This window comes from Hyla sarda, chromosome 12 (assembly GCF_029499605.1).
Source record: "Hyla sarda isolate aHylSar1 chromosome 12, aHylSar1.hap1, whole genome shotgun sequence".
Classification (NCBI taxonomy): Eukaryota; Metazoa; Chordata; class Amphibia; order Anura; family Hylidae; genus Hyla; species Hyla sarda.
In genome coordinates this window covers 5,564,638-5,585,363 of record NC_079200.1, presented here as the reverse complement: position 1 = coordinate 5,585,363, position 20,726 = coordinate 5,564,638, and the positions used below count along the sequence as shown (strand labels likewise).

Genomic DNA, 20,726 nt, shown 5'->3' with positions numbered 1-20,726 from the left:
TAAGTTGGTGACCGCAATATATGACCCGACTAAGGCAATGTATATTTGCTTGTCTAACCCAATATACAACTAAAAAATTGTGCCAAAACTATCCCCCTGAGAAAACTGCTTTACACAGCAGAAACACGTTGGGCTTACTACAATTGGTACTCATGTTTAATCTTTATTTTAATGGGTCACAAAACTGATGTTTTATCGTGATTTCTATTAAAGGTTACGTCTTAAAGGGGTTATCCAGGAAAAAACTTTTTTTTTAAATATATCAACTGGCTCCAGAAAGTTAAACAGATTTGTAAATTACTTCTATTAAAAAATCTTAATCCTTTCAGTACTTATGAGCTTCTGAAGTTAAGGTTGTTCTTTTCTGTCTAAGTGCTCTCTGATGACACGTGTCTCAGGAAACGCCCAGTTTAGAAAAGGTTTGCTATGGGGATTTGCTTCTAAACTGGGCGTTTCCCTAGATACGTGTCATCAGAGAGCACTTAGACAGAAAAGAACAACCTTAAAGAGGTACTCCGCCACTAGACATCTTATCCCCTATCCAAAGGATAGGGGATAAGATGTCAGATCGCCGGGGTCCCGCTGCTGGGGACCCTAGGGATCGCTGCTGCGGACCCTGGGGATCGCTGCTGCAGCACCCCGCTATCATTACTGCGCAGAGTGAGATCGCTCTGCACGTAATGACGGGCAATACAGGGGCCGGAGCATCGTTACGTTACGGCTCCGCCCCTTGTGACGTCACGGCCCACCCCCGTCAATACAAGTCTATGGGACGGGGGCGTGGCGGTTGTCACGCCCCCTGCCATAGACTTGCATTAAGGGGACGGTCCGTGATGTCATGAGGGGCGGAGCCATGATGTCACGCTGCTCCGGCCCCTGTATCTCCCGTCATTACGCACAGAGCAAACTCGCTCTGTGCAGTAATGATGGCGGCGTCCCCAGCAGCGGGACCACGGCAATCTAACATCTTATCCCCTATCCTCTTGATAGGGGATAAGATGCCAGGGGCGGAGTACCCCTTTAACTTCAGAAGCTCATAAGTACTGAAAGGATTAAGATTTTTTAATAGAAGTAATTTACAAATCTGTTTAACTTTCTGGAGCCAGTTGATATTTATAAACATTTTCTTTTTTTTCCTGGAATCCCCCTTTAAAGCGCTTCCTCTGGGCTTTATATTCCCCCATTTATTCCAATACCATCCCTACAGTGATCATGGTGGGGGCAGCATCATGTCTGGGGACAGGGAGATTGGTCTGGGTTGAGGAAAAGCTGAATAGAGCCAAGAGAGATTCCTAATGAAAACCTGATCGAGCGCTCTGGACCTCAGACTGTGGTGACGACAATGGCCCAGATTTATCAATCTGTGTGAGGAAAGATATAGGGAGAGATTAATCAAAACCTGTCACCATAGCAACCAATCAGATCGCTTCCTTCATTTCTGGAAAGGCCTCTGCAAAATGAAAGAAGTGATCTCATTGGTTGCTATGGGCAACTCAGCATTTTTTCCTCTAGACCAGTGGTCTCCATCCTGCGGACCTCCAGATGTTGCAAAACTACAATTCCCAGCATGCCCGGACAGCCGATGGCTGTCCGGGCATGCTGGGAGTTGTAGTTTTGCAACATCTGGAGGTCCGCAGGCTGGAGACCACTGCTCTAGACAGTGATTTTCCCACAGCGACCAATCAGAGTTCAGCTTTCACTTTACCTCAGGTTGTTAGCTGAGCTGTGATTGGTCGCTGTTCTGGGCCTATGACTGTAAGCGCACGGCTAGGACAACATAGGAGCGGATTAGGGACAACCCAGCCAGAGCCCGAACCCAATAGGACGTCTCTGGAGAGACCGGAAAATGGCTTCACCGATGATCCCCATCCAATCCGACAGAACTGAGAGGATCTACAGAGAAAATGGAGGAAAATCCCCAAATCCAGTGTAAACCTAATGGCCTCATCCCAAGAAGACTGGAGGCCGGAATCACTGCCAAAGGGGCTTCAACTGAGAACTGAATAAAGGGTATGAATACTTATGTCACGTGTTATAGTAGAGGGTATGAATACTTATGTCACGTGTTATAGTAGAGGGTATGAATACTTATGTCACGTGTCATAGTAGAGGGTATGAATACTTATGTCACATGTTGTGGTAAAGGGTATGAATACTTATGTCACGTGTTATAGTAGAGGGTATGAATACTTATGTCACGTGTTATAGTAGAGGGTATGAATACTTATGTCACGTGTCATAGTAGAGGGTATGAATACTTATGTCACATGTTGTGGTAAAGGGTATGAATACTTATGTCACGTGTTATAGTAGAGGGTATGAATACTTATGTCACGTGTTATAGTAGAGGGTATGAATACTTATGTCACATGTTATAGTAGAGGGTATGAATACTTATGTCACGTGTCGTAGTAAAGGGTATGAATACTTATGTCACATGTTATAGTAGAGGGTATGAATACTTATGTCACGTGTCATAGTAAAGGGTATGAATACTTATGTCACATGTTATAGTAGAGGGTATGAATACTTATGTCACATGTTATAGTAAAGGGTATGAATACTTATGTCACATGTTATAGTAAAGGGTATGAATACTTATGTCACATGTTATAGTAGAGGGTATGAATACTTATGTAACATGTTATAGTAGAGGGTATGAATACTTGTCATAGTAAAGGGTATGAATACTTATGTCACGTGTCATAGTAGAGGGTATGAATACTTATGTCATGTGTTATAGTAGAGGGTATGAATATTTGTCATAGAGGGTATGAATACTTATGTCACATGTTATAGTAGAGGGTATGAATACTTGTCATAGTAAAGGGTATGAATACTTATGTCACGTGTCATAGTAGAGGGTATGAATACTTATGTCACGTGTCATAGTAGAGGGTATGAATACTTATGTCACATGTTATAGTAGAGGGTATGAATACTTATGTCATAGTAGAGGGTATGAATACTTATGTCACGTGTCATAGTAGAGGGTATGAATACTTATGTCACGTGTCATAGTAGAGGGTATGAATACTTATGTCACGTGTCATAGTAGAGGGTATGAATACTTATGTCATGTGTTATAGTAGAGGGTATGAATATTTATGTCATAGTAGAGGGTATGAATATTTATGTCACGTGTCATAGTAGAGGGTATGAATACTTATGTCACGTGTCATAGTAGAGGGTATGAATATTTATGTCATAGTAGAGGGTATGAATATTTATGTCATAGTAGAGGGTATGAATATTTATGTCATAGTAGAGGGTATGAATACTTGTCATGTGTTATAGTAGAGGGTATGAATACTTATGTCATGTGTTATAGTAGAGGGTATGAATACTTATGTCATGTGTTATAGTAGAGGGTATGAATACTTATGTCACGTGTCATAGTAGAGGGTATGAATACTTATGTCACGTGTCATAGTAGAGGGTATGAATACTTATGTCATGTGTTATAGTAGAGGGTATGAATACTTATGTCATAGTAGAGGTATGAATATTTATGTCATAGTAGAGGGTATGAATACTTATGTCATGTGTTATAGTAGAGGGTATGAATACTTATGTCACGTGTCATAGTAGAGGGTATGAATACTTATGTCACGTGTTATAGTAGAGGGTATGAATACTTATGTCACGTGTCATAGTAGAGGGTATGAATACTTATGTCACATGTTGTGGTAAAGGGTATGAATACTTATGTCACGTGTTATAGTAGAGGGTATGAATACTTATGTCACGTGTCATAGTAGAGGGTATGAATACTTATGTCACATGTTATAGTAGAGGGTATGAATACTTATGTCACGTGTCGTAGTAAAGGGTATGAATACTTATGTCACATGTTATAGTAGAGGGTATGAATACTTATGTCACGTGTCATAGTAAAGGGTATGAATACTTATGTCACATGTTATAGTAGAGGGTATGAATACTTATGTCACATGTTATAGTAAAGGGTATGAATACTTATGTCACATGTTATAGTAGAGGGTATGAATACTTATGTAACATGTTATAGTAGAGGGTATGAATACTTGTCATAGTAAAGGGTATGAATACTTATGTCACGTGTCATAGTAGAGGGTAATACTTATGTCATGTGTTATAGTAGAGGGTATGAATATTTGTCATAGTAGAGGGTATGAATACTTATGTCACATGTTATAGTAGAGGGTATGAATACTTGTCATAGTAAAGGGTATGAATACTTATGTCACGTGTCATAGTAGAGGGTATGAATACTTATGTCACGTGTCATAGTAGAGGGTATGAATACTTATGTCACATGTTATAGTAGAGGGTATGAATACTTATGTCATAGTAGAGGGTATGAATACTTATGTCACGTGTCATAGTAGAGGGTATGAATACTTATGTCACGTGTCATAGTAGAGGGTATGAATACTTATGTCACGTGTCATAGTAGAGGGTATGAATACTTATGTCACGTGTCATAGTAGAGGGTATGAATATTTATGTCATGTGTTATAGTAGAGGGTATGAATATTTATGTCATAGTAGAGGGTATGAATATTTATGTCACGTGTCATAGTAAGAGGGTATGAATACTTATGTCACGTGTCATAGTAGAGGGTATGAATACTTATGTCATGTGTTATAGTAGAGGGTATGAATATTTATGTCATAGTAGAGGGTATGAATATTTATGTCACGTGTCATAGTAGAGGGTATGAATACTTATGTCACGTGTCTTAGTAGAGGGTATGAATACTTATGTCACGTGTCATAGTAGAGGGTATGAATACTTATGTCATAGTAGAGGGTATGAATATTTATGTCATAGTAGAGGTATGAATACTTATGTCATGTGTTATAGTAGAGGGTATGAATACTTATGTCATGTGTTATAGTAGAGGGTATGAATACTTATGTCATGTGTTATAGTAGAGGGTATGAATACTTATGTCACGTGTCATAGTAGAGGGTATGAATACTTATGTCACGTGTCATAGTAGAGGGTATGAATACTTATGTCACGTGTCATAGTAGAGGGTATGAATACTTATGTCACGTGTCATAGTAGAGGGTTATGAATACTTATGTCACGTGTCATAGTAGAGGGTATGAATACTTGTCACGTGTCATAGTAGAGGGTATGAATACTTATGTCACGTGTCATAGTAGAGGGTCATGAATACTTATGTCACGTGTCATAGTAGAGGGTATGAATACTTATGTCACGTGTCATAGTAGAGGGTATGAATATTTATGTCATAGTAGAGGGTATGAATACTTATGTCACGTGTCATAGTAGAGGGTATGAATACTTATGTCACGTGTCATAGTAGAGGGTATGAATACTTATGTCACGTGTCATAGTAGAAGGGTATGAATACTTATGTCACTGTGAGATTATAGGTTTTTCCTTCTCAATAAATTAGTAAAGATTTGTAGAATTCTGTGATCACTGTCATTATGGGGGATGGGGGCAGAATGATGGAGGGGGGGGGGGGGCTGAGGGGGCAGAATGATGGAGGGGGGGGCGTGAGGGGGCAGAATGATGGAGGGGGGGGGGGAGGTGTAAGGGGGCAGAATGATGGAGGGGGGGGGTGAGGGGGCAGAATGACGGAGGGGGGGGGGGGTAAGGGGGCAGAATGATGGAGGGGGGGGGGGGGTGAGGGGGCGCGTCAGTATACTCTAATACTGTATACTCTGTACCCCGCAGTGATTGTATACTCTGTACCCCCCCCCAGTGATTGTATACTCTGTACCCCCCCCCAGTGATTGTATACTCTGTACCCCCCCCCCCCAGTGATTGTATACTCTGTACCCCCCCCAGTGATTGTATACTCTGTACCCCCCCCAGTGATTGTATACTCTGTACCCCCCCCAGTGATTGTATACTCTGTACCCCCCCAGTGATTGTATACTCTGTACCCCCCCAGTGATTGTATACTCTGTACCCCCCCAGTGATTGTATACTCTGTACCCCCCCCCCCAGTGATTGTATACTCTGTACCCCCCCCCAGTGATTGTATACTCTGTACCCCCCCCAGTGATTGTATACTCTGTACCCCCCCCCCAGTGATTGTATACTCTGTACCCCCCCCCCAGTGATTGTATACTCTGTACCCCCCCAGTGATTGTATACTCTGTACCCCCCCAGTGATTGTATACTCTGTACCCCCCCCAGTGATTGTATACTCTGTACCCCCCCCCAGTGATTGTATACTCTGTACCCCCCCCCAGTGATTGTATACTCTGTACACCCCCCCCCAGTGATTGTATACTCTGTACCCCCCCCAGTGATTGTATACTCTGTACCCCCCCCCCAGTGATTGTATACTCTGTACCCCCCCCCCCAGTGATTGTATACTCTGTACCCCCCCCCCAGTGATTGTATACTCTGTACACCCCCCCCCCAGTGATTGTATACTCTGTACCCCCCCCCCAGTGATTGTATACTCTGTACCCCCCCCCCAGTGATTGTATACTCTGTACCCCCCCCCCAGTGATTGTATACTCTGTACCCCCCCCCCCCAGTGATTGTATACTCTGTACCCCCCCCCCAGTGATTGTATACTCTGTACCCCCACCCCAGTGATTGTATACTCTGTACCCCCCCCCAGTGATTGTATACTCTGTACCCCCCCCCCAGTGATTGTATACTCTGTACACCCCCCCCAGTGATTGTATACTCTGTACCCCCCCCCAGTGATTGTATACTCTGTACCCCCCCAGTGATTGTATACTCTGTACCCCCCCCCAGTGATTGTATACTCTGTACCCCCCCCCCAGTGATTGTATACTCTGTACCCCCCCCCCAGTGATTGTATACTCTGTACCCCCCCCCCAGTGATTGTATACTCTGTACCCCCTCCCCCAGTGATTGTATACTCTGTACCCCCTCCCCCAGTGATTGTATACTCTGTACCTCCCCCCAGTGATTGTATACTCTGTACCTCCCCCCCAGTGATTGTATACTCTGTACCTCCCCCCCAGTGATTGTATACTCTGTACCTCCCCCCCAGTGATTGTATACTCTGTACCTCCCCCCCAGTGATTGTATACTTTGTACCCCCCCCCCCAGTGATTGTATACTCTGTACCTCCCCCCCCCAGTGATTGTATACTCTGTACCCCCCCCCCCCAGTGATTGTATACTCTGTACCCCCCCCCCCCCCAGTGATTGTATACTCTGTCCCCCCTGGTGATTGTATACTCTTCACCCCCCCCCCAGTGATTGTATACTCTGTACCCCCCCACCCCCAGTGATTGTATACTCTGTCCCCCCTGGTGATTGTATACTTGTATACTCTTCTCTCCCCAATGATCTCTCACCCTCCCGTGTGTTTTATTCTGTATCTTCTCTTAGGATCCTCGAGTATTAGATCGTATGTTGCCGTATCTGGTGAATTTTTATGGAAACCCCCACTCCAGAACTCACGCCTACGGCTGGGAGAGCGAGAAGGCCATGGAGAGAGCACGAGAGGTAATGGCCCGGAGAATTAGGGGCCGTATTAAGGCATTTTACTATCATATCTAGTTTTAGGGAACATTCACACGTACAGGATCTGCTGCATATTTTCTGCAGCAGATTTTGCTACCCATTCAAGTCAGCAGCAGAAAACATGCAGCAATCTATGCGTCGCCACTATAATTTAGAACAACTTTTCACATGTTGCTCAGACATGTCTAAGGGGCACTCCGACCTAAGGTAAGAAATATATAAATACTGCAGACACACACATAGCATTTCTTACCTGTCTGTCCCTGTTCTGAAATTCCTAAATATTGGTTTGTTTTGAGGGTCTGTAATCCTCTCCCCTGTCTTGTCCGATCACTTCATTCTGGTTAAGCAGTTGCTCAGTACAATTCCCAGAATGCATTGCTTTCCCTCAGCTCTTTCTGCCTATTCCCCTCCCACAGGACTTCTGCCAGTTCTCCACTCAGAGCTGCTAAAGAACATTTCAGAACAATAAATCTGCAGAACCTGCTGTATTCATTCCCTGTCTGCTCCTCTGCCTGTGGCATTGTTCAGCATTAGACAGCCTGCTGTAACCACTCCTCATTCTTCCCTAAATGTCCCAATAAAGATATAAATATCCGTGTATATTACAGTGAGATGGTGATGTTGGCTGTAGGAGCTGGTCAGAGGTGATGACATCACTCAGGGGGTGGAGCTAGAGCTCGGGGACAGGATCCAGCCACATCTCCCTAGACAGCAGAGGCTTATGCATTGTCTTTGGAGAGAGCTCCTCAGACAACACTTTGCTGACAATAAGAGGAATACACAACTTCCTGTCAGGCAGAGGATCATGGGAGCTGCTGAGACAACACAGCACTGATAATAATAGGACTACACAACTTCATATAAGAGAGGGAGGAGCCTGGGAGCTGCTAAGGCAACACCACACTGACTGAGAGGACTACACAGCTTCCTGTCAGGAGAGGAGGAGGAGCCTGGGAGCTGCTGAGACAACACAACACTGATAATGAGAAGGCTACACAACTTTCAGGAAGTTGAAATATTTTTTCTGAAATAATTTTTTTTTATTTTTTATTTTTTTTCAGCAAGTGGCCTCCTTGATTGGAGCGGATCCCAGAGAGATTATATTCACTAGTGGGGCAACTGAATCCAACAATCTCGCGCTCAAGGTAATTCTTATCTCTCATATGAACGATCATCCAAATCTATAATCTGTTGGAGATACAAATTATTTGTTTTTGCAAGTCCAGTGTTTCACAACCAGGGTGCCTCAAGATGTTGCAAAACTACAACTCCCAGCATGCCCGGACAGCCGAAGGCTGTCCGGACATGCTGGGAGTTGTAGTTTTGCAACATCGGGACCCACACTGCTTGAGAAACACTAAGAGGCTAGGACCAGATGTTAGTCTGTCTGCCTCCTCCAGAGGATCCATACTGACCCTGAAAAGTAAATCAAGGCTTCCATCTCATCTCAGCAGCTTTTGGCAGCATGAATTTAAACAGACATTGTATGTAATTTTTATATTTTAATTGTAGTTAATTTATATTAAGAAAATATCTGCTCTCTTCTTTTGCATTATTTTTAAATTTTTTTTTACTTATAATATTTTTTTTTTGCTTTAATTATTCTTTCTGTCCACGGCCTGAAGGGTGTTGCCAGATTTTACAAGTCCAGGAAAAAACACCTGATCACCACCCAGACCGAACACAAGTGCGTCCTGGACTCGTGCCGCTCCTTAGAAGCTGAAGGGTTCCAGGTATCTTACCTTCCTGTCCAGAAGAACGGCCTCTTGGATCTGAAGGTGATTTGGCTTTTACATTTGACCATTATTCTCCTACGTTGTGTAATAAATAAATAAATAAATATATATATAGTGTGTGTATATATGTATATAGTGTGTATGTATTACAATTCGTGTAGTGAACCTGATCATTTCCTCTAGGTTCTAGAAGAAGCCATACGGCCGGATACAAGCCTGGTGTCTGTCATGGCTGTGAACAATGAAATCGGAGTGACCCAACCTATAGCCGATATAGGTAGAGTTCAACTTTGTTTACAAATACATTGTAACAATGATGAATTTATTTTTCTGATGGGGAGTTTCCTGCCTGTTGGACATTTTCTTTTACCGTTTTTTTTTAATTTTTTTTTTAATCTATTTATTTGAATCTATATATATCTCATATCTATCTATCTCTCTCATATCTATCTATCTCTCTCATATCTATCTATCTCTCTCATATCTATCTATCTCTCTCGTATCTATCTATCTCTCTCATATCTATCTATCTATCTCGTATCTATCTATCTCATATCTATCTATTTATCTTGTATCTATCTCATATCTATCTATCTCATATCTATCTATCTCATATCTATCTATCTCATATCTATCTATCTCATATCTATCTATCTCATATCTATCTATCTCATATCTATCTATCTCATATCTATCTATCTCATATCTATCTATATATCTATCTCTCTCTCATTTTATCTTATCATATCTCTTATCTTATCTTATCATATCTCTTATCTTATCATATCTCTTATCTTATCATATCTCTTATCATATCTATCTTATCTTATCATATCTCTTATCATATCTCTTATCATATCTCTTATCATATCTATCTTATCTTATCTCTTATCTTATCTCTTATCTTATCTCTTATCTTATCTCTTATCTTATCTCTTATCTTATCTCTTATCTTATCTCTTATCTTATCTCTTATCTTATCTCTTATCTTATCTCTTATCTTATCTCTTATCTTATCTCTTATCTTATCTCTTATCTTATCTCTTATCTTATCTCTTATCTTATCTCTTATCTTATCTCTTATCTTATCTCTTATCTTATCTCTTATCTTATCTCTTATCATATCTCTTATCTTATCTCTTATCTTATCTCTTATCTTATCTCTTATCTTATCTCTTATCATATCTCTTATCATATCTCTTATCATATCTCTTATCATCTCTTTTATCATATCTCTTATCATCTCTTTTATCATATCTATCTTATCATATCTATCTTATCTTATCATATCTCTCATTCTCCTTTCTTTTTTTACCACTGACCATGCAGCAGGGGTCAAGTCCTGCAGCAACGAGTGGGGACTGAGTTCCTGCGCTTCTTCCACAGCAGGAAAACCATGCCCATAACAGGTGTCCTGCAGGACCAGCCTTTGAGTGGAAATCATGGGGAAGTTCCCTCACTTTTTTTTCCAGGACTTGACCCCTGCCGTACGGTGAAACTGACAAGTAATCTGGATACTTTTGGTCGGTGCGATTTACAATAATGTTTCACTAATTTTAACCCCTTAACGTCCACAGGCGTAAATGTACGTCCTGGTGCGGAGGTACATTTATGTCCTGTACATGACCGCGAGCATCGGAGCGGTGCTCGCATCATGCACCACAGATCCTGGCTGCTATTAGTGATCGTGCTGATATCCGCCATAAACCCCCTTAGATTCCGGGATCAAAACAGATCACGGCAGTGCGGCACTTGAAATCGCTGATCTGATCATCTGCGGCACTAGCGCATGGATCAGATAAGCTAAGATGGCAGCTGGAGGTACCTTCACCGGCCTCCGCCGCCTTCCCGGGGTCTTCTGCTCTGATCTGCTTTCCAGCAGACTGGAGCAGAAGATGGCCGATAATACTGATCAGTGCTATGCCTATACATAGCACTGAACATTATTGGCAATCTAATGATTGCTATAAATAGTCCCCTATGGGGACATAATGAGTTAAAAATAAAAGTGGAAAAAAAAGTTTTACAAAATTTGAAAAATCCCCTCCCCCTAATAAAAATGTAAATCACCTCTTTTCCCTAGTTTACTCAAAAAGGCGTAAACATTTTAGTTATTAAACATATTTAGTATTGCTGCATGCGTAAATGTGTGAGCTATCAAAATATAATGCTAATGATCCCATACGGTTAACAGTGTAAACGTTTAAAAAAAAAAATTAATAAATAAAACGTTCAAAATTGCTGCATTTATTTATTTTTTTTTAAATCAGAAAATTTTTATTTAACATTTTTGCATAAAACAGAAACGCACAACAATCCCCCCTATTCCCTCCCGCCCACAAAAATAAACTCTTCCCCCCACCTTTAAGATCTGTGTCCGACCCTTTCAATAGAACTAAGGCAACGCAATGAAAAGTAAAAAAAGACAGCATAAGGCACAATAAAAGAGTTAGCCCAGCGTCAGGGGCGGACACAGACAGCAGAGGGCCCCTGTGCAAAGAATGTGTCTGGGACCCCCCCCCCCCCCCCCAGCACTGTGCCCCCTCATGTACATAGACCCCACCGGGGGGCCTCTACTTACCCCGCATGTGTAGTGTCACCACTTGCCTTGTCCACCACAGGTGGATGGAACGGCTCCTGAGGTGGGCTCCGGGTGGCCCCTGTCAATCTCAGTGTGCGGCCCAGGCTCCGTGAGTACTCCCCCGGGTCAGCCTGACCCGTATCTAGCTGGGAGGCAGAGGGCAGTGCTCCCCTTTACATTCGCACCCCTGGACTTAGCACGACACCCCTTGGCACCCCCTGGTTCCTTGGCTCCTTAGTGATAGAAGTGACTTACAGGCAGGGCCAGACTGGGACCAAAAATAGGCCCAGGCATTTTAAAATAAACAGCCCATTTTTATGGTGGGGGTCTGGCTCATGGGACCCCCACCAATCACCTTGGTTCAAGTGGCTCCCCAGATGTTGGAAAGCGGCAACTCCCATCATGTCTGAAGTGACTACAGCTGATGGGACAGTCAGGAGACTACACAATGATATTAGTGACTACAGCTGATGGGACAGTCAGGAGACTACACAATGATATTAGTGACTACAGCTCTGATAGGACAGTTAGGAAAATACACAATGATATCACTGACCTGAGTGACGTCTTCTCTGTTGTCTTTACTTTTCTTCTTCCTCTGGTCCAGACACCAGGACTTCTTCCATCTTCTCTGCAGAGTCTGACACCTGGACATCATTGGTTCCTTAATTTGTCAGTAGATCCTCATCCTTTGTATGATGACAATAATCATTATAACCTTGCCAAATACTGTACCCCCTGAATATAATACTGCCAACCACTGTACCCCCTGAATACTGCCAACCACTGTACCCCTGAATATAATACTGCCAACCACTGTACCCCCTGAATACTGCCAACCACTGTACCCCTGAATATAATACTGCCAACCACTGTACCCCCTGAATACTGCCAACCACTGTACCCCTGAATATAATACTGCCAAATACTGTACCCCTGAATATAATACTGCCAAATACTGTACCCCTGAATATAATACTGCCAACCACTGTACCCCTGAATATAATACTGCCAAATACTGTACCCCTGAATATAATACTGCCAACCACTGTACCCCTGAATATAATACTGCCAACCACTGTACCCCCTGAATACTGCCAACCACTGTACGCCTGAATATAATACTGCCAACCACTGTACCCCTGAATATAATACTGCCAACCACTGTACCCCTGAATATAATACTGCCAACCACTGTACCCCTGAATATAATACTGCCAACCACTGTACCCCTGAATATAATACTGCCAACCACTGTACCCCTGAATATAATACTGCCAACCACTGTACCCCTGAATATAATACTGCCAACCACTGTACCCCTGAATATAATACTGCCAACCACTGTACCCCTGAATATAATACTGCCAACCACTGTACCCCTGAATATAATACTGCCAACCACTGTACCCCTGAATATAATACTGCCAACCACTGTACCCCTGAATATAATACTGCCAACCACTGTACCCCTGAATATAATACTGCCAACCACTGTACCCCTGAATATAATACTGCCAACCACTGTACCCCTGAATATAATACTGCCACCCACTGTACCAACCACTGACTCACCCCATGCACTCCATCCTCAGTCTCCTCATCACCTCATGTACCTTAAGCACCTCATCATTATTACACAGCTGACACCCCCCCAGTCCTTCTCATCAACATTAAACCCCCTAATCACTACACCCCTGACCCCCCTTCTGGTCCTCCTTATCAACACTACGCTCTCCCAGACCCCCAATCCTCCTTATCATTACACCACCAACCTCTTCAACACCCCTCCTGTCCTCTTCAACCCCCCCACCCACTGCCCTGCACCCGACCGTCGCTCTCCTCACCTTATCTGCTCAGTGATGCGGCAGTGTGAGGCGGGAGGGTTTGCTGCTCCTGTCGCTTCTGCCGGGGTCAGAGGCCATGACACGTGACGTCAGGGGCTTGGAGCAGACGTGCGTGCCTGCGCGGGGCACGTCTGCTCCCATCAGCCCCTGGCCTGTCCGTCTCACCCGGCCGGTTTTAAGGTAAATTACTGCTGTCAGCGGCAGGTCCGGGACCTGTTGCTGCAGCATATAGTATGAAGTACTGGCAGGGGGCCCTACAGGGGTCCAGACTGTGAGGCCCAGGCTGTGACCTGGGCCACTAGGTGGGCCCCCTAACACGCTGGGCCCCTGTGCAGCCGAACCGGCTGAACAAGTGATATGTCCGCCCCTGCCCAGCGTACAACCACACTGCGAAATGACAACAAAGAAACAAACGCAGAAGGGCAACACAAGGAAGTGCAGACAACGAAGTGACCCACACAAAAGAACACAACCACAAGACACAGTACATCAGATTAGACAAGAAACAGAAAAAATACGAACAAGGCCATAGAGTACACTTAGCGCATATTCCCCCCCAGATCCCCCCCCAGTAGCACCTCCATGGGAGTCCTTCGTAAGTACGCAGATGGTAACCCCGGGGTATCAATCCAAGGGCCCCAAATGAGGTCAAATTTAGGCATGGCCTTCCGCTTGCAATAAACTTCCTTCTCCAATCTAATAATGTGATACAATTTTACAATCAGCTCAGATATAGTGGGAGCTCTCAACCAGTGCTGCGCAATTAACTTACGGGCCTGATATAGAATTCTACCAATACCTATGTATAGACCACTGTCCTCGTCTAGCCCATCTAAGCAGACCAATATACATGACGCAGCTGACAAGGCAAATGGGCGGCCATAAACCCTACTGAATATTGCTGCTTTTTAGTCACATCAAATTCTCACAAAAAAAAATCATAAAATGTGATCAAAAAGTCACATTAGACATGCCTCCTCCCATAGACATGAATGCAGGAGGTGTGATGCCACGAGGGGGCGTGGCTGTGACATCACAATCATGGCCTCCGGCCCCGAGCGTTCTGAGCTTGAGTATTGGAGTACCCCTTTACCGACACCTTGAGGTATATACGTGTCACTGGTCGTTAAAGGGTTCTTTTTTTTCTTTTAAGTTTATTTTAAAGTAGTAAAACATTACGCAAACTATACAAATTGGGTATCCTTGAAATCGTACCAAGCTGTTATATACAGATAACATGCTTGTATTATGGCACAGGGAACGGTGTTAAAGGGGTACTCCGGTGGAAAACAGTTCCAAACGCTGGAGACGGGAGGTCGTGACTTCATAGTCCCGCCCCCTCATGCCGTCACGCCCCACCCTCTCAATGCAAGTCTATGGGAGGGGGTGTGACAGCAGTCACTCCCCCTCCCATAGACTTGCATTGAGGGGGTGTGATGTCATGAGGGGGCGGGGCTATGTCGTCACAAGCTCGGAGTTGAACAACAACAAAAATCGTGGTTCCAAATGGCAGGAAATGCTCAACCCCACATGCAGCTGTGCGTTTATACTGGGGGAGCAGATCCTGCGCTTGTAGTCCGTTGGTAAGGGTGATCCCCAGCATAAAATGCATACAATGGGGGATGCCTGCAACAGACTACAAGTACCACAATGGCCTCCTACACCCATGAAATGTGTGGATGTGTAACATCAGGTATGTCCTTCATATAAGGATACACTGGCTAATGTCTCAATTGTAACATCATTTTGAGGGTTAGTCATATGTTCCTGTTTACATCTACCACAGAAGTGCACCTAAATGTATGTATTATTATGTATGCTACAGAGGAAGTTGTGTAGCTCTTTCCAGTCTGACCACAGTGCTCTCTGCTGACACCTCTGTCCATGTCAGGAACTGTCCAGAGCAGGAGAGGTTTGCTATGGGGATTTGCTCCTACTCTGGATAGTTCCTGACATTGACAGAGGTGTCAACAGAGAGCACTGTGGTCAGACTGGAAAGAACAACTCAACTTCCTGTGGAGCACACAGCAGCTAAGTACCGGAAGGATTAATATATATATTTTTTTTTTATATTTTATTTTTTTAGAAGTAATTTACAAATCCGTATAAATTTCTGATGCCAGTTGATATGAAAAAAATGTTTTCCACTGGAGTACCCCTTTAAAACAACCCCCCCCATTTTTTTCTTCTTTTCAGTACATTTTAAGGGTCTGTTGATGGAAAAAGTCAAGGAGTTTTGTCTCTTTTAGGGGTCCAGGAGAATATGAAAACCCAAAAATTAAGATTTAAAGCGTCTTTAAAGGGGGAATGGACTAGGACCGCTCGGAGATGCTCCGTCTCCATAGATAACAAGGCATTTCTGAGCGGATTCCACAGAAGTAATTTACATATGAACGTAGCCTTACAGTGAACACGCGGTGATGATCGGTTCGCTTCATGTCGCTCTTTTTCATTTAACGCAGATTTTTCTCTGTTGTAACCGAAGTCACTAAATCTCCGTTCTTTCCTTTTCCTATTTCCAGGTCACATTTGTAGCTCCAGGAAAGTCTATTTTCACACAGACGCTGCGCAGGCCGTAGGGAAGATACCGATGAATGTGAATCAAATGAAGATCGACCTGATGAGCATAAGCGGACACAAGCTCTACGGCCCTAAAGGTACGACATGTGAAAATATGCTCTATACTTCCTACCACTAGGGGTCCCTCCACTGTTGAGATCACTGTCTTGTCCCTGCAGATATTGCCTCTGTGTCTGTGCAGGCTCCTGACTTGTCAATCATTCCGCTTGTCCTCAGTGTACAGAGCCCTGCTTGTCCTCAGTGTACAGAGCCCCGCTTGTCCTCAGTGTACAGAGCCCCGCTTGTCCTCAGTGTGCAGAGCCCCCGCTTGTCCTCGGTGTACGGAGCCCCCGCTTGTCCTCGGTGTACGGAGCCCCCGCTTGTCCTCGGTGTACGGAGCCCCCGCTTGTCCTCGGTGTACGGAGCCCCCGCTTGTCCTCGGTGTACGGAGCCCCTGCTTGTCCTCGGTGTACGGAGCCCCCGCTTGTCCTCGGTGTACGGAGCCCCCGCTTGTCCTCGGTGTACGGAGCCCCCGCTTGTCCTCGGTGTACGGAGCCCCCGCTTGTCCTCGGTGTACGGAGCCCCCGCTTGTCCTCGGTGTACGGAGCCCCCGCTTGTCCTCGGTGTACGGAGCCCCCGCTTGTCCTCGGTGTACGGAGCCCCCGCTTGTCCTCGGTGTACGGAGCCCCCGCTTGTCCTCGGTGTACGTTTTTTTTTTTTCTCTTTTCAAGATTATTTAGGCCTAACATATTTATCATGTTGACGCTGCAGGAATCGGGGCCATTTATGTTCGTCGGCGACCAAGAGTGCGATTGGAGCCCCTGATAAGTGGTGGAGGGCAAGAGAGGGGCCTGAGGTCCGGGACTGTGCCGGCTCCGCTCACCGTTGGGTTTGGCGCAGCTTGTGAAGTAGCTCAGCAGGAGTTAGAGGTAACTGATCAGTGTGTATGGATACAGCATAACATTAGTTCAGTGCTTCCCAACCAGTGTGCCTCCAGCTGTTGCTAAACTACAACTCCCAGCAGCCGTTGACTCTCCAGGTATGCTGGAAGTTGTAGTTTTGCAAGAGCTGGTATCCTAACTGTGAAGGTAACTGAAAGGTAAATCAAGGCTTTCTACTTATGAGATGAGAGGGAAGCCTTGAATTACTGTTCAGGGATAGTGTGGATCCCCTGCAGGAGGTAGAGAGGTCTATAGCTTTCTGGGCCGGCTGGGATTTGTAGTTCTGCAACAGCTGGAGGCACCCTGGTTGGGAAACACTGCATTAGTAATTGAAGGAGTTTGTCCAGAATTAAAAGATTTTGATAATCTTTCTGGCTCCTGTGGTTTCCCATTCTCCTTATTACTCTTTTTCTTGTACACTGGTGCCCAGTACTGTACATTATTCCATATGTGATCTGACTAGTGATCTGTACAGCGGTAGAATTAATTCCTTGTTGTGTTTATCTATGCCCTTTTTGATGCCCTTTTTGATGCCTTTTATGATTTAATTTGCTTTGCCAGTAGCTGCCTGACACTGGTCACTACAGGTAAATGTACCCAATACTCTATAATTCTTGTGGAACAGTGTTTTCCCTAACGGGGTGGCTCAAACTGTTGAAAAACTACAACTCCCAGCATGCCTAGACAGCCTTTGTCTGCTGAGATGAAAGAAAAGCCTTGATTTACCTTTCAGAAACAGTGTTTATCCTCTGGAGAAGTCAGACAGGCCTTTTGACTGGGTAGGCAAACATAGCTCTACAAGGTTATTGATAGTTCTATAAAAAAAAAAAAAAAAAAAGATTAGGGCTTAAAATGGATTGCGTAACCCCACTAATAACTGTGACCCCCCCCCCCCCCCCGTGGTCTCCTCTAGTAATGGAAACCTAATCGGAATATGTACCACTAAAGGAAAACTGAAGGCTGGTTCATATATTTGTAAGCAAGGTGGGTATATGGGAGCAGAGGGGAAGGAGCAGGGATGATGGGTATACAGGTGTATTAATTGAACAACAGCACTGATGTGGGAAAGTGATATACGACATCTGGTGACCTCCCCCCCCCAGTGCACCACATGCCTTTATTAGCATATTAATAAAAATGTTTTGCCTTATTAGCCCATATCAGCAGGTTAATTGACAACTAGATTAATTCATATTGCTTAACTCCCTTAGAACACAAGGGTGAATTCCATCTGAACTTGGTGATGTATGTGTGTATATAATATAATTTTATAAACATACCGTATATCATTTTTTTTTTTTTTTTTTTTTTTTTTTTAAAGAGGCGCTGTACTTCTTCCTCGGTTAGACAGGTGACATGTAACGGAGGGTTTAACCTTTATCACTGTTTTCCAAACAGCTCCCAGCATGCCTGCACGGTTTTTGGTCAGTGTTTCTGGGCGTGCTGGGAGTTGTAGTTTTGCAACAGCTGTAGGGCCACATTTTAAAGACCACTTCACTAAAGGATGAGAGGGAAGCCTTTATTTACCATTCAAGGGACAGTGTAAATCCTCTGGAGGAGGCAGACAGACCAAAGGCTGTCCAGGCATGCTGAAAGTTGTAGTTTTGCAACAGCTGGAGGCACACTGTTTGGGAAACATTGCCTTATACATTATAATATTCCGCTACATATAGGGCGCCCTCAGTTCAGACATAGTGTATATTTTTGTGTCCTGTTTTGCTGTTGTTTTGCTTTGTGTTATTTTATTATTTGTCTCTCTCCCCCACAGTACGACCACAAGAGAATCAGCGATTTATCTCAAAGGCTGATAAACAACATAATGAACAATATTCCACAAGTCGTCTTGAATGGAGATGCTGAGCAGCGGTATCCAGGTACGGGGTCACGGCTCACATCTGTAGAGCTTTTCAGGACCATGTGATGGATGTGTAAGGTATGGGGGTCCTGAGATTGAAAGGGTTATTCCAGGAAAAAACTTTGATTTTATTTTTTTTTTTATATCAACTGGCTTCAGAAAGGAAAACAGATTTGTAAATTCTATTTAAAAAAAATCTTAATCCTTCCAGTAGTTATCAGCTGCTGAAGTTGAGTAGTTTTCAGTCTGACCACAGTGCTCTCTGCTGACATCTCTGCTTGTCTCATGAACTGTTCAGAGTAGGAGCAAATCCCCATAGCAAACCTCTAATGCTTCGGACAGTTCCTGAGACAAGCAGAGGTGTCAGCAGAGAGCACTGTGGTCAGACTGAAAAGAACTACTCAACTTCAGCAGCTGATAACTACTGGAAGGATTAAGATTTTTTTAATAGATATAAGTTACAAATCAGTTAGTTTTTTTTAAACAATTTTTATTATTGCAACACATATATAATTTACATACAAATAAATAAATAAATATATTTCTCTTTCAAAAACATTGCAAACATTTTTATTACCTTATCCCACCCTCCCCTCACGACAGGGGAAAAAAAAAATGCATCCCCAATGAACCAAGAAACACTCTTGTTAGGTCTGTTTACAAATCTGTTTAATTTTCTGGAGCCAGTTGATATAAAAAATTTTTTTTTCCTGGAATACCCCTTTAAATCCATCGCTGAAATTCCCAACCCCAGACTCCCCTTAAAGAATTAAAGGGGTATTCTGGCTTTATACATCTTATAGGGGGATAGGGGAATAAGATGTATGATCGCATGGCGTGACACCACGCCCCTTCATTCGCGTCTATGGGAGGGGCGTGGTATGACTTCACAAGGGGGCGCGGCCGTGATGTCACTTCCCGTATCAGAGGCAGCGGAGCTCGCTCAGAAATGCATTACTGTCTATGGAGAGAGCACATTTCCGAGCGGTCCTAGTGCCGGCTTGTCCTATCTGCTGCTGATCGAATCTTAGCTTAGAATATCTCCGCGCGTAGATTCCTTAGTGTGAATGAGCTCTTAGAGCCATGACGTGCAGCCCCATGGAGCAGTCGAGTAAAGTGACCCTAGATTAACCCTATCTGTTCCAACCCACACGGCTGCGAGGCTTGAGAACACTTCAGCAGCTTACAGCTTACCACTCCCAATGTTGAGCGCGGAATAGGAAGCAAAAGAGAAATTAAGTGTTTTGAATTATTATTACCTAATATTTTCTAATTTAATAAAAGTGAATAATTTATTTATTATTTATAAAAAAAAGAAAATTAATTTCATTATTAAGTAAACATAAATAAAAAATAAAAAAAAGAGAGGTTCTTTTAACTTATAAAATTTAAAATAAGGTGCAGCTCACAACAGAAGGACCGAGGTAATTAAAGCTATAGCCGGACCCCACCGGCAGCAAAAGAGAAATATAGTCAAAATAATAGCTTATACCTCTAGGACCTCACCAACCTTGGTGCATAATGATGGGGGTGGAAATAAATGTAAATATAACAGTGTTACTCATATAAAAATGTTAATTAGATATAAATAAAATATATATTATGAACAAATTTACACATTTAATTGGCATTGTTAGATGGGGTATCAAAAAATTATTAAAATGAATATTAAGATGGAAAATGTCCAATAATCTAGTATTCCAGTGTGTATGAAGAAAAAGT

At 43.4% G+C, this 20,726-nt stretch overlaps 1 protein-coding gene across 1 annotated transcript in view; it reads left to right on the top strand.

Annotated features, from left to right (window-relative positions):
* The window catches only part of NFS1 (NFS1 cysteine desulfurase), a 42,782-nt gene that overhangs the window by 8,710 nt on the left and 13,346 nt on the right, over positions 1-20,726 (top strand). The window contains 7 exon segments of the mRNA XM_056548082.1: positions 7,348-7,464; positions 8,547-8,630; positions 9,111-9,263; positions 9,405-9,498; positions 16,172-16,306; positions 16,980-17,137; positions 18,918-19,023. Coding sequence (XP_056404057.1) covers positions 7,348-7,464; positions 8,547-8,630; positions 9,111-9,263; positions 9,405-9,498; positions 16,172-16,306; positions 16,980-17,137; positions 18,918-19,023 — 847 coding nt within the window.